The sequence below is a fragment of the Notechis scutatus genome, chromosome 3, assembly GCF_049901735.1.
Source record: "Notechis scutatus isolate UNSWTSFEM ecotype Mainland chromosome 3, rNotScu1.2, whole genome shotgun sequence".
Classification (NCBI taxonomy): domain Eukaryota; kingdom Metazoa; phylum Chordata; class Lepidosauria; order Squamata; family Elapidae; genus Notechis; species Notechis scutatus.
In genome coordinates, this window is record NC_142011.1 from 45245812 (window position 1) to 45261782 (window position 15971).

General features: G+C 38.5%; 1 protein-coding gene across 1 annotated transcript; it reads left to right on the forward strand.

The window, feature by feature from the left end:
* Window positions 1-4923: 4923 nt before the first annotated feature.
* On the forward strand, window positions 4924-9752 carry AVPR1B (arginine vasopressin receptor 1B). Its single transcript, XM_026676895.2, is given in 3 exon segments — window positions 4924-5875; window positions 9434-9721; window positions 9724-9752. Coding segments are annotated over 3 exon segments (1269 nt in total).
* Window positions 9753-15971: the final 6219 nt, after the last annotated feature.

Here is a 15971-nt window from a genome sequence, read left to right on the forward strand (position 1 = left end):
GTATATGTAAGCCCTTTCATCTAATTTAGCTCCTGATTTAATTAGGCCTCTAACTAAAACGAGACCAATGTAGTTTAAGAGGCAAACATTATAAATGATTGAATATCATTTAATCTAGGGACCTTCCTGGAGCTGTAACAGATACTGTGCAGCTGACTGACAAATAAATAGATCAGTCTGACTGCATTTTCAGGAGTCCTGTTGATTTCATTAAATTTATTTTTGTTTCAGGTGCATCACCCACTGCTTTGTAAGTAGTACAAACAAAACACATATGTACTTGATGGTAGCTAATGTAAAGAAAAAAGGAAAACAAATTGTTTGCATGCAAGCAGATATCAGCATAGTAAGAGCTTCTTAATGGTGTAGTGCAAGGGTGTCAAACTCAAACTCATGTCATCACGGCAGCGTCACAGGATGTATCAAGATTTTTTTCCCCTTCACTAAACTGGGCATGGGCATGGCCAACATGTGATGCATCTGGTCCACAGCCCAGGTTTGACAGCCCTGGTGTAATGTATCATAGAACTAGGTCAGTACTACTGTTGGGTGAAGAAAGACAGAGTACCAATCAGCATAATGGCTCACTTAGTCACTGGAATTATTCAATTAACCTGTGCCAATAAATATTTATCCAATCGTCTTGATATTATTTTTTATAATGCAATTTTCAGATTTCTATCAAAGAAAGAGTTTGAGTTAGAGAATGCATTTCTAGTAATCCAGGGTAAAAAGAGTCTATTTAACATCTGACAATAAAAAGAAAAACTCTGTTGTGGAGCATGTGCAATACGATCAGAGGTGGTATTCATCAGGTTCTGACCAGTTCTGGAGAATCGGTAGCAGAAATTTTGAGTAGTTCAGAGAACCGGCAAATACCACCTTTGACTGGAGATTTTACAGTATCCTTCCCCTGCCACACCCACCAAGCCACGCCCACAGAACTGGTAGTAAAAAAAAAATTGAATCCCACCACTGAATATGATATGGGTAAGTGGAAACTGTTGACTAAACAAACTAAAGCTATAGAGATAAATTCCTTAATTCCTTAACACCTATAATTCAAATAGAGAATATTCACTGAATTTAGTAATGCCATTGTTGAATTATGGGAAATTCAACCCAGGCGGAAGACAATCTGGTAGAGCTGCAGTGGATTTTATAATCAGAGAAAAGCTAATGAACCAATGGTCTTCATCTATGGCTGAACTACGACTCAATACAGTACCTACAAGGTTCACAATTGTTCAAATATTCTCTATGAATGTGAAAGATCACTTTTGAAGAAGCAGGATAAAAAGGATATTGAAGCTATGGAATATTGGTACTAGAGAAGACTCTTAAGAATACCATGAATAGCAATAAAACCAAATAGATCATAAACAATCAGAATTCTCACTCAGGTCACTCAACAAGGAAAGGTGGAAGGGAAGGAAGGAAGAGGCTGTCCAGAAGGAGGGTAAATATACCTTTTTACACTTTTTACACTGGCAATGGATGACTTGAAGAGCCAGACTGGGAATAGTTCATCCCAGAAAAGATCTTTTAATGTGATTGCCAAGAGTGAATACCATTGACTATTGTTTGAGTACTCAGTGGCACTCAATCAATCAATCAGTCTTGACTGAAATAGGAGATTGGACAACCCTTTCTCTGAATAGGTCCTTCAAGTGAACAGCAAGTTTAGAGATCATCATCATCATCATCAGTCATTGCCTAGAGACTGAAATAAAATTCACCATTTCAAAAGAGAGAGAGAGAGAAAGAAAGAAACCTATGAATTGTTTGAATGAGAATTGAACAAGAGGGTGAATGGTGCTCCGAAAATCAGGTACTTTGCCAATTTGCCCCATTTATGCTATGATTCTGCATTTTAAAAAAAAATTGAAATTAAGAGTTCTAAAATGTATTTCTATCTCCCTCAAAGGAAATTATCTTTTCTTTTGACATTTCTTACTGTTTTGATAGCATTATTAAATGATCTGGGTACTATGGAAAAATATTTTTGTGGAACAGATTGTTAATGAAGGAACAGGTGTAAAACATTCAGTAGCCTAGTGCAATATTAAATCTTGATTATTATTTTACATATTGCTATTGTATCACAGATACAGGTAGTCCTCAACTTACAACTACAATTGAGCTCAAAAATTTATGTTACTAAGTGAGAAATTTGTAAAGGAAGTTTTGCCTCATTTCTGACATTTCTTGCTACTATTGTTAAGTGAATCATTGCAGTTGTTAAATTAGTAACATGGTTGGTAAGGGAAACTGTTTTCTCCATTGACTTGCTTGTCAGAAGGTCGCAAAAGGTAATCACACAACCTCAGGACACTGCAACCGTCATAAATGTGAGTCAGTTGTCAAGCATCTGAATGTCAATCACATAACCATGGGGATGCTGCAACGATTGTAAGTATGAAAAATGGTCGTGTCACTTTTTTCAATGCCATTGTAACTTCAAACTGTCACTAAGTGAACTGTTGTAAGTCAAGGACTACCTGTACTGCATTCATTTATAAAGATCATTTAGGAAAATTGCCTTTCTCCTATTGCTTTTGCTTGCGCCCATCAGGAATAATAGAGAGAGCATGCTCCAGGCCTCTTGTTCTCTTGTTGTCATCTTGTTGGGCACCGGTGTTGTGCCTTCTCAGTGGCAGCACCTGCCTTGTGGAACAGCATTCTCCAAGAGATCTGGATGACTCATTCCACTTAACCTTTCACAAGGCACTGAAGACATGACTGATCCTGCCAACATTTGAGCATTTGAGTCAGAGGGGATATGAAGTCTGCTGCTATGGACAATTACTTGTTTAATTTTGGGCATGGGGGGTTATATTGTAAGAAGAGGGGGTTTTGAATATTGTAATCTGCCCAGAGTCATTTGGCAGCTTATATGATTATATAATAATATAACATTACATATATATTCTTATCTAAATAATTTAAATAAATAAAATCAAAATGAGCACTTCTGGATAGAAAATACCAAAACACCACCAATAAGAGCCATGGTGGTGCAGTGGTTTGAATGCAATATTGCAGGCTAATTCAGCTCACTGTCAGAAGTCACAAGCCTCACTGACTCAAGGTTGACTCAGCCTTCCATCCTTTTGAGGTCGATAAAATGAGGACCCAGATTGTTGGGGGCTATACTGACTCTGTAAATCATTTAGAGAGGTCTACAAAGCACTATGAAGTGGTATATAAATTGAAGTGCTATTCCTATTGCTGTTATAATCCTCATGGCAAAAGGACAATTATAATCCTCATGGCATAATAAATATATACTAGTCAGACCAATCATTATTGTAAAGATGTATGTTACAAGGTTGTGTCCTTGGGAAAGTGGTTTGCAGTTTCATGGGATATGGTAAAAAAATTCTAGATGACAGTCATGATTATGTGATTGACGGTCCATCTGTTTTTCATGTGTGTGTTTTTATATGCAAACACATAAAACCAGCCAGGACTTCAATCACATAATCGCAGCTCACATCTTAATTTTTCTATGCCACACCCTGCAGATAGCCTTGGAAGATTATTGCTAGTTACACAAGGAGAGCTATTATTTTTCTCCACATTTTATAGAGTCAGATTCTATTCCATATGGTTCTGATTCCAAAGTTATCCTTTAGTGATATGAGAATGATAAACCAGCCCCTTGAAAGAATAGAAAAAAAGGAGAACAATGGGATTTCTCAAAATAATTTCAATACCATCCTTAAACATTTGCAGCTTTCCTTGCTGTTCTATTCATTTATCATTTAATTACGTGAAACATTTGTATGTAACAATGAGCTGGGGGAGAAAGATTTGAATATAAAAATCTTGAAGTCCATGAGGCAGAAAATAAAAGAGATAATGAAAAGATTTTTCAGGATTACTAGTACCACACTTCTGCATAATCTGCTGATACTATAGCAAGACTCTTGAAGCTTAAAGAAAAAAAAGTCTGAAAAAGCACTATTTTCATACACAGCAATCCAAATATTCATCTGGAGCAAGAGATTGCAAAGTTGGATGCCTAGCTGAATCTGTGTATTTACTCATGAAAGAAAAGTACACTCACTCTAGTGATTGCATACATGTGTGTGCACACCCGTGGATTTGTATTCATGTAGATGGCAGCAGACTTTTTTTAAAGTTCGTGCTTAACAACAGGGATGACAGTTTAGCCAGACAGCAGGAACCAACCAGAGGGGACAGCTCCACTCTATAAAAACCCAGTCCAAGCAATTGACACTATTTGAACAGCCTGAGCCAATTCATCAGCATACAGATTTAGCACCTGACTTCTGCCTGCATCCAAAAAGATACCCACCTTCTTCGATTCTGCATTTATATTCCGATACTTATTTTAAGTCAATTTATACTAGGATTATTCTTTGCATTTTAAATAGTTATTTCTATAAAGAGTTAATAATAACAAGGCTGATTAGACAAAAAGAATTTTGCACTGAGAAATGGGGAAGTGAGGTGTCAGTATGGAATTAATGAAGAAGTAAAGAAAGTGAGAGAGGAGAAACAGTATTATTTCAAGAAGAAGCTTATCTTAAAGGATGAGTGCAGAAGTGAAAAATGAAAATTAATCAAGCCATTTTGTATAGTCTGAATATTTGGAGGAGATCTGTAGATTTTCTAGAACCATGAATATGCTGTTAGAAATAATTGTATTGCTAATTAAATCTTAATAAATAACGGAGCCAAATATTAACAGCATGGTCAGTAAAAAAGAAAAAATGGAGCAGATCCAAGATTGGGAAGTTAATCAGATCTGTGCAGTTTAGCTCAAGATGCTCTATTACTATTATACTACCAGTCTGTTCTAATTTTAAGAGAGAGAAAAATAGCTTTTCAGCTGCCTAAAGCATGTACTGACACACTTCTGAAAAATCATCAAACATCTAAGAACCTTAATCAATGGAGAGGAATACCACATATTTTAGGAACTTATTGGAGGGCTCTCTGCTGGAAAACATCAAGCCACTGAGTGGGGACCTCAACAAGTCTATCCTCCACACCCGAGATGAAGAACTTGCTAAGGTTGAGATTGGTATTCTGGCTGCTATCTTGGTGGTGACTGTGGCGGGAAACCTGGGTATCCTTCTGGCCATGTATCGCCTTCGGAAGAAGATGAGCCGGGTGCACCTTTTCATTCTTCACCTGGGACTGACAGACCTTGGGGTGGCCCTCTTCCAGGTATTTCCCCAGATGATTTGGGAAATGACCTATCGTTTCCAGGGTCCTGATCCACTCTGCAAGGTTGTCAAGTACCTGCAGGTGCTAAGCATGTTTGCCTCCACATACATGCTTATTGCCATGACACTGGATCGCTACATGGCTGTGTGCTACCCACTGCGTACTCTACGGCAGCCAACCTGCCAGGCATATCTAATGGTTGGAGTCACTTGGCTACTAAGTTGCTTGCTTAGCATACCTCAGCTCTTCATCTTCTCAGTAAGGGAAGTCCGCCAAGGTTCTGGTCTGCTGGATTGCTGGGCAGAGTTCAAATACCCTTGGGGAGCCAAGGTGTATATTACATGGATGACTTTGTGTGTCTTTGTACTGCCGGTGGTTATCCTCTCAGTTTGTTATGGCCTGATCTGTCATAAGATCTGCAAGAATCTTAGAGGAAAGACTCAAAGATGTGGTCTCTCTGCAGCAGATGCTATCTCATACATAGCCACTGATCAGAATGGAGCAGAAGGATACCATTCTGGGTCTCGGGTTAGCAGTGTGCGTACCATATCTCGTGCCAAGATCCGCACAGTAAAGATGACTTTTGTCATAGTGATGGCCTATGTTGCTTGTTGGGCACCATTCTTCAGTGTACAGATGTGGACAGTGTGGGATAAGAATGCACCCAATGATGGTGAGTAATTTTTAATCGGAGGGATGGGGTACCAGTTTGAGAAGTTCAGTCTGCTGCCAGATTCATAGAGGGGGTTCATAGCCAGTGCAATTACTGGATTTCAGTCAGGATTTCAGAGGGAACAACTATGGTTTTTATTTCAATTCTATCTAAGCAGAAAAAGAAATTAGGACATATTTTTTTAAAAAATACAATACATGCAATGATGCTCTATCCCACTTGCCATTATATAAACTTTATCCACCTATTGTATGTTTATAAGCTGATGGAGAAATCTATCACCATTTACCATGCCATGGCAAAAAGTGAAGAGAAGTAGATATTCTAGAATCTATCTAGATATCTTGCATTATCTTGGTAGTATAGTACTGAGTGCTTCAGCTGTCACAAACATCAGTAATATGTATTGTAATGTTTGCACTGCTCTACATATGATGGCAGACTGAAATTACTTAGAACTGAAAGGAAATTGCAGGGAAGTTGATTTTGTTCCTTTGAGGATATTCTTTCTAAAAAAAATTACATATTTTAATATTATTACAAAATATACCTGTGCCTAAATTATGCCTTTGAAATAATTACAGGCTAGAGAAAAAAAAGTGTTTCTGTAACTTAGTTGATAACATCTATCTATTACAAATATGTGTAATTATGTGTCTACAATTGTACATACAGGTAGTCCCCAACTTACAACCACATTTAGATCAGAATCCATTTCTAAACAAGGTAGGTGTTAAGCGAGGCATGCCTGATTGCATATACCTTTTTGCCATGTTGGTTAATTGAATCATTGCAGTTAATTGAACCAATTGATTGTTAAGCTTCCCCCATTGACTTTACCTATCAGAAGCCAGATAGGATGCTGCACCCAACATAAATATATGCTGGTTGCCAAATGTCCAAATTTCAATCATGTGACTATGGGGAATACTACAGTGGTCATAAGTGTGAGGACTAGTTGTAAGTTACTTTTTTCAGTGCTGTTGTAACTTCAAATGGCTATATGTCAAGGACCTGTATTAAATTTTCCTTAAGTTCTTTATAGAACTGCACTCAAACTAGCTATGTTATCCATAATTCTTCATCACATACTTATTTTTCAAATTAAAAATATTGGAATTTATAATTAGAAGTAATAAACACTTAAAAAAACATAATCATTAGCTAAAGATTTTAAATTAAAACTCAAAATAACAAGATTTGCCAAGTTGCAAACTGTGGGAGCTAAAGAATAATTGTACTAATGCTTATAGTGCTAGGTTTAGATCTTTAAAGGCTTGAATACTAATCATTTTCTAAACATACAAACAAGGCACCAAGTAAGCATTATATTCTAAATGCAAATGTGAAACACACTTGCTCTGTTTATGTACATATCAAGATTCAAGCCAATCCGTGCTATTGCTGCACATGCCTCTAAGATATAGATTAACTTTTGTCCTATGCATATATGACACATCTAAAACAGCCCTGTTTTCACTGTCCTTCCCAATGTGCATAGGAAGGACAATGGACCATTAAGGGAAATCTGTGTGCCTCTTCTATCCAATATCCTATTCGGCTTTGTCTTTCTGTTCAGTTCAAATTATATAATTTTTTGAATTCATGTAATTCAGTATTTTTCAAACATGCAACTTTAAGATTTGTGGCATGCTGGTTGGGAAATTTTGGGTGCTGTCCACATATGTCAGAGTTGCCAAGTTTGAAAAACACTGCTATAATTGGATTCTGCAGATCAGGGAGTGTCGATGAAAATACTGCAGGCATCAAAAACTAGTTTAGTCCTAGTTTCTGGACACTCCTGGTGGATTGTGACTGCATATAAATTGACAGGTTGCAGTGGAAAAAAGCACTGTTTTTTATACAGAGTTTAGTGTCCAGAATGATAGTTGTTAACTACGTTTACATAATCCATTACATGGAGAAGGTCTTATTTATTTATGTAAATCATTTTATAGATATTTTTTAAAAAATGTGTAAAACTGCTGCATGTTCAGACTGCATATCAGACTGTATGTGTCTGATAATGCCTCTCCATACTGAGTTTTAACTAAATAACATGATTTAGACATTAAGAGAACAAACCCTTGTTTCTTTGAGGCAGAGAGATAACTCTTAGACATCTGCAAACAATTTAAACAACAACAATCTCTTTGCTGACATCTAGCAGCATTTTCTCTGTATAATCTAGATTGCATCAGTATAATTTGCCATGCAAAAATCCAGTTGATCACTAGATGGCAACAGGCACATGCAGAAAACTCTGATAGCCTAGAAAGAAAGAATAAATAGACATCCTTCAAGAATATAGATTATTGGGGGAATTCTAACCTCTATGTTCAATGTTAGAAATACTAAGACAATTTGTAGCTTGCCAAAGACAAATCAGTTGGACCGAAGTAATAAGTGTGAAATTTAATCAGCATTGGTATGGCAGTATATTTTGTACACTGTTATTATTCACCTTTTCTGTACTTTGGACATTTAAGACAGCTAATTGTAATTTTAAAAAAATAAAAATCATAATTATAAAGTAATTCAACTTGAAAGTGCTTGGCTAAAAGAGAAAATACTTGGCTCCCTTCCTAAAAACAGAAGGGGAAGAGTTGAACACAGTTCTGGAGGGAGAGGATGCCATGCTTTGGGAGCAGGTTTTTATTTTTATTTATTTTATTTATTTTGTCCAGCGATTATAAGATAACAGGTATAAGTATAAACATAGTTATGAATACATGAAATGGATACATATAAGAAAAATAAAAAGAAACAATAGGACAGGGACGGTAGGCACGTTGGTGTGCTTATGCATGCCCCCTACAGACCTCTTAGGAAAGGAGTGAGCTCAATAGGAGACAGTCTAACGTTAAAGTTTTTGGGGTTTGGGAAAGAAACCACAGAATCAGGTAGAGTATTCCAGACATTGACCACTCTGTTGCTGAAGTCGTATTTCCTGCAATCAAGTTTAGTGCGGTTAACCTTGAGTTTGTATCTATTGTTTGCTCTTGTATTGTTATGGTTGAAGCTGAAGTATTCATTGATAGGTAGGACATTGCAATGTATGATTTTATATACTATACTTAGATTGGATCCAAGACGGTGTAGTTCTAGGTTTTCTAGGTCTAGAATTTCAAGTCTGGTGGCATAAGGTATTCTGCAACAATTAGAGGAGTGGAGAACTCTTCTTGTGAAATATTTCTGGACTTTCTCAACTGTATTAATATCAGATACATAATGGGGGTTCCATACTGATGAGGTTCATTTTCATGTTTTCTTTTAAAAAATGATTGTGTTTACATGTTGATTATATGATCATTAACACTGGTGAATTTTTACTCTATGTGCCAAGATGCAATAACTGTATCCAGGATATACATACAGTGAGGTACCATATAGGTACATGTGCCAAGATGCAATAACTGTATCCAGGATATACATACAGTGAGGTACCATATAGGTACATCTGATCATTATACCTAGACGTCCACGCCACTGTTCTTATTATGGTTGATACAGATCTGAAAAAGAAAAGGCCTCACTTTACTTCTCTCTTTGCTCCAGAGTCAAGCGATGTGACTTTTACCATCACCATGTTGCTGGCCAGCCTTAGCAGCTGCTCTAATCCCTGGATTTACATGTTTTTCAGTGGGCATCTCTTTTATGGTGTCCTCCACTTTTTCTCCTGCTGCGGGAATCTCCGGTCCAATCTCAGGCGGCAGCTGTCCAATGGCAGCGTCTGCAGCCATAAAACTACCATCTTGAGCCACAGTCCTCAGAGCACCCCAGATCCGAATGCTGCTGGGATCCAGATGCAAGTGGCAAATATGAAAGAATTCTACCAACCTTATGAAGTACGGTGATTGATTCAGGGACACTTTAAAATAATGGAGTGGCATAATGCCAATGATTGATACTGCAATCTCATAATCTGTTATTTTGAAACAAACAGGAATAGTAAAGTAATGTAGTGATCCTATAGGATATGCTTTGTGGCTATGAAACATAGCACACCATCTATAACATAAATGAGGCCTGATTAATTTCTTTTTAAAGATTCTGTTCTGAATTATAGTCTTGTCTCTGTTACAGGTACTGCTATCTTGTTATTGATAGTACTAAACAGTTTATATGTTTTAAATTACATTTTATGGACCACCTTATTTCAAATATACAACCCTAATTTCAAATATATGAATGAATATCTGACAGTAAGAATTACTTTTCAGGTCTTTCCTTTCTCCAATTATTTTTAAAATGTTAGCTTTCTTCTTACTCACAAGACCCTATCCATGCCTATACTAAAAAGATGTTTTGACTAATAGTAATTTAACTTACCTTTCTCATATAATTAAGAAGAAAATAGTTAGCTTTGCTTTAGACTGCTGAAAATTGCATCAGGAACGCTTCAGCTCCCATCATGTAAGTTAATTGTATTAATAAATGTATGACATGCAACTAAAATAGTTTAAAACTGATATCAGTATTCCTTGAGGTACACTATTACTGAAGTAATGATTGTTAACTGTTCTTAAAAGTCAAAAATAGCCTTGATCTCAGTTTGGAACAATAAATACTAAGCATGAAATAACTTGTTACCAGCAAAAGTTATTGGTTACAAAAGCACCTTGAGTATGAAAGGTAATTATTAGGTTTAAAAAGACCGTTATCTGCCACTGAGCCACTGTCAAATTTCATGCACTCATTATGAATTAATGAACTCTCAAATATCATTGCTTTTAATCACAGGCTATTAACTAAGCCAATTATCAGCCATAAAGACTACTGATAGCATCTAATTTCTGACATTTATTTTAATGAGCTGAAAGCTCAATTGATACTGGCTAGTAGTACCAACTCACAGCTCAGCTAAATCTGATTGAACAATATTTTCTTTAAGAAGCTGTACATCACTTTTTACCTCTGGAGTTTAGCATCCTAAAATTGCTGAGGTTCTAGTACAGGGGTGTTGTGGGAATAAACTTTGACTTCAGTATTGGGTAATGATTAGTCTAAGACCTTATACATACATGTCTGCCTAAAGGTCATCGAGATAAAGCAAGGAAATTAAAAGCAAACACCAGAAACAATTAAGCAGCTCAGACAAGTATAAACAATTCTATGTACTATATCTAATTATTGTAATCCACAATGTGAATGCTTACTATGTACAAAATTCTCAATAAAAAGGGAGCACTGAAAATTATTCTGGGCTTCCATCCCGAGTACACACATTTGTGTCTCATTCTTTCCATGGGAGACCACCACAAGTGGTGACCCCGACGTGATCCACTGCAGGTGGTATGCGTCCGGACCTCCATGTTTCCTCGCCTGGAATAGGTAAAGTACGTACTTAACTATTGCTGGACAATAGGATTTTTTCAGGGAACATGGGGGGAAAACTTTCTCAGCCACAGGAACAGCATGTTAGTGAGCTGCTGAAGTTAGTCAGGACAAACTTCTTTATCTTTAAACCCTCTGGGGGGGAGCAAATAGTTCTTTCAAAAGGTAGTGTGAAAGAGCTGCTGCAAGAGATCTGGCGACAATGTCCCTGGTATCCAGAGAAGGGATCTTTAAAGTTAGACACGTGGAGGAGAATTGGAACTATCCTTCATGAAGAGCCACGGGCAACAGCTGAAATTTTGATATATTGGAAGGTTGTTATGACTGCTTTAGAAACCCAGCAACAACCTCTTTTAAAAACTTTAGTAGAACCTCCTCCTTATGAAGGAGTTGTGTTGCACCCCCCAATTTCTAAATTGGAATATGCCTTCTCAACCCCAACAGCGCTTACGCCTGTAGAGGAGAAAATCCAATCACAAACGGGGAAAGTTCAAGCAATGATGCATCAGGCTTTCAATGAAGGGAAATTAGAGCCTGACGAGATTCCCCAGATGAATTTGTTTCCAGTTAATAGGCAAATAAATGCTCAAGGTAATCTGCAAACTGAATGGGTTCCGATTCCTTTAGCTGTTCTTAGGGAAATTAAAAAAGCAGTTAAAGATTATGGTATTCAAAGTCCTTTTACAAAGGGGCTCCTGACAAGTTTGGCTACCTCACGCATGATTCCTAATGACTGGAAAGATTTAATGAGAATGATATTGAGTTCTACTCAGTATGTGGTTTTTGATTCAGAATATCAAAGAGAAGCTATCACTAGGGGAAGGAATTCAGGGGGGCTGTATACGCCAGACCAAATCTATGGGGCAGGCTTGTTTGAATCCACTGCTGATCAAGTTGCTAATTTGCCTGATCACGTATTTCCAGTGGTTATGGCAGCTGTCCTTGGGGCATTGTCCCGCATCCAGGATGTGGGAACCCCAGCACAGTCTTTTTCTCAAATTAAGCAAACAGCATCTGAGTCTTACAACGATTTTGTGGAAAGGCTACAATTGGCTATTACCAGACAAATCTCTAATGAGGAAGCTGCAAAGGAACTTTTGCTGAAATTGGCAGTTGAAAATGCAAACGCTGACTGCAAGCGTATTTTACAGCCTTTGGTGGCTAGAGGTGAGGTTACTCTGGCTGATCTGTTAAAGGCATGTGCAGTGGTGGGTGCTCAGGCTTACAACATGGAGACTTTGGCTATGGCATTACAAAAAGGGATGAAACCTACAGGGAATTGTTTTAATTGTGGGAAACCTGGCCATTTTAAAGCCCAGTGCCGTGCCCCTGGGGGGGGAATGGCATTTAACAAAACCAAAAATAGGGACGTTCGCCCGAAATCGGTCTGTCCAAAATGCAAAAAAGGGTTTCATTGGGCAAATCAATGTCACTCTGATCAGAACCAAAATCCAGGAAACTAAATTTGGGACGTGCAGCTAGCCCCGCTCCCAAGGCTGTCACAAAAGCATCGCCTGCAATTACTAGGAGTGCTGGTTTGAGTTTAAAAATGTTGAACTCAATTGATGTGACTTTTCCTAATCAAGTGTACATTGAGGACACTCATTTGCATGGGCCATTGCCAGAAAAAACAGTGGGATTGGTACTTCCCAGGTCTTCTGCATCAGAAAAAGGGTTTTTTGTTATTCCAGGAGTTATTGATCAAGATTATAGAGGGGTTATTAAGATACAATTGTACACTGATACTCCTACATCATTAATGGCCGGTGACTCTATTGCCCAGTTATTATTGCTTCCATACATTCCTATAAATCCTTTAATTGGGATCCCACGAACTGGCGGTTTTGGGTCCACTGAAATGGCCAGTTCTCCAGTTGCTGCAGAATTGCTAGCGCTGACAAAAAAGTTGACTACAGACCAACCAAAAATGACAATTGAAATTCAAGAAAAATCATTTTCTGGCCTTATAGATTCCAGAGCAGATGTCTCTGTGATACGCCAAAAGGAATGGCCAAATGAATGGGCGCTTGAGGACTCTCCGGCTGTTTGTGGAGTGGGTGGTATGCAGTTTGCAAGAAGTAGTGTACATTGGTTGAAGGCATTGCATAGAGAAACTGGTGAGACTGCAAGGATTCAACCTCTTGTGTTGCCCCTGCATATAAACTTGTGGGGTAGAGATTTACTGTCACAGTTCCGCACAAAAATTGTTATTGGATAATGGAAAAATTACAATTGTTAACCTCTCAGCCAGTTTGGATTGACCAATGGCCACTTCCAAAAGAAAAGCTTATAGCTTTACACAAACTCCAGCCTTGCCTACTGCAGCTTTATTTCAATTACATGAGGCACAGGTTTATATCATTGAATGGTTGCATTTGCAGAATACTCCCAGAAAAACAGTTTCTACTATGGCTATGCTTTATAGTGAGTTAATCATCAAAGGCCGAAATCGCAGTATGCATTTATATGGCATAGATCTAGTTCAGTTATTTTTACCTATCTCCCTCACTTTGTGGGAAACTTGGTATAGTCAATCCATTGAATTGCAAATTGCTCTTGAAAATTGGCCAGGGAAGATTTCTTGCCACAAGTGACCTCGTTCCAGTTGGCCAGGAAGATTTGACCGTTTATGCCAGTGGTAAGACCTACGGCGCTTGGCATGGAGACAGGAAGGGTATGGAAACAAGATTACCCTCCTCAGCAATCAGCACAAAGGGCTGAATTATGCTGCTATTTTGGCCTTACGGAATTTGCACAAGAACCGCTAAATCTTATTGTAGATTCTCTTACGTTTATCAATTGATACTTAACATTGAATTTGCTTATCTTTCCCTTCTGTTGATGCTAATCTTATGAGTTTGTTTTAGCCCTGCAAAGCTGTCTTCATTCTGCACACATTTTCTGCATTCACATTGGCAGCCACTTCCAGGAGCTGCAGGAAGGGAATGACGTGGCTGACACAGCAGCCTCGGCCATGTCCTGTCTCTCGCTTTCTCCTGTTACTCCGTGGGACTCACATAGCTATTTTCATCAAAATGCCAACAATTCCACTGGTCAGGCCATTGTGGAACGAGCTCATCAGACGCTCAAACAAGCACTCCTTCACATAAAAACAAAAACGGGGGAAGTGGATGGATATGGCTTGCCTTACATACAAAACATTCTTAATATTACATTATAAACATATTAAACATGACAGGTTCTCCCGCTGCTACGGCAGCCAATAGGCATTTTGCTTCCTCCCCTTCTGCAGGTACGCCAAGACCGAAAGTTCGGTATAGGAGACTACCAGATCCAACGTGGAGAGGACCTGTCCTGCTGATAACTTGGGGCAGAGGATACGCTGCTGTTGAAGATGAGGGGACAGTTGTTTGGGTTCCTGCTCACTGTGTGCGTCCTTATCATCAGCCAAAGGGGCAAGGGGATGGATTTGGGGGAATGGGAAAAAAAACATGTTGATCCAGGACATGGGGAAGCTAGCAAACCTTCATAATAAAACTGATTGTTGGATATGTATGCACATGCCAACTCACAAAACATCAGGGCTTCCAATGGCTGCAGTACCTCTGGCCAAAGGTCACTGGTATAAGGGACAATGTTATGGTTGCTCAGGGACGTGGTCTAGCAGTTGGACTAAAAATAACATAAATACCTTACACCTTGGAAGCCGGATCCAAGAGGTGGCGGGTATCTGCTGAACCCACAATGAGACAGTAGAAAATATGACTTACTTGGGGACATATCCGTTTTGCAACAAAACAATTGTTATTAGCAATGGAAGTCGGTTTTATTCGAATGATATGAAAACTAAAAATCTCACTTACTTTGTACATAACATTTCTCGATATGATATCACATCTTTGATCAATGAAAATAGGTGTCCATATATTCCTGCCACATGTTGTCCCACCACGAGAGAAAACCAGTTGTACAAATGTGTGAATGGGAAATACGCACCATCATCCACTTATTTGGCTATGTTAATGGAATCCTTTGCACAATTAATCTATGCTGAATCAAATACGGTTGGTCATCTCCTGGGAGCAAATCTATGGTTGCTGTGTGGACGGATGGCCTATGATCGCATGCCAGCATGATGGAAAGGAGTCTGCACCTTTGGGAAAGTAATCCCATCTCATTTCATTCAAAAATCTTTGGGGACTGCTCATATCCGCAATGCGCATTCCGCAACGGAAGTAAACTCTGTTTTGACTCATGACTACTGGACACAGATATCAAGGGGAGTTATTCCTCCTTTAGGAGTCATGATGAACTATAGAGATTTACATTGTTTAAACAATTGGACAGTTACTATGTTTAAAGACACCATTAAAACTCTAAAGCTGCTTGAAGAAGAGCAAGGAAAAATCCTTGACTTTGTCCTGCAAACCAGATATGCGGTGGACACTATTTTGGCAGCGCAAGGGGGAGTTTGCGCTGTGATTCATACGCATTGTTGCATGTATATCTCTGATTATTCTCCAAACATTACAGCTACTATACAGCATATGGAACAAACCCTGAATGAGAATCCATTACAATCGGAGGACGAGGGACTGGACGTGTGGTCTACACTTTGGTCCTGGTTGCCAGATGTTTCATGGATTCGTCACCTAATTGTTGGAGTGATATTGCTTTTTATACTTTCTCTTTGTGTATGCTGTTGTATCCAATGTCTCCCTGGACTTTTAGGAATGTGTCGGGTGAAGCCTACGGAAGGAGAACTGTTGTTGCAGATGGCGAAAAGCTACCGAGGCAT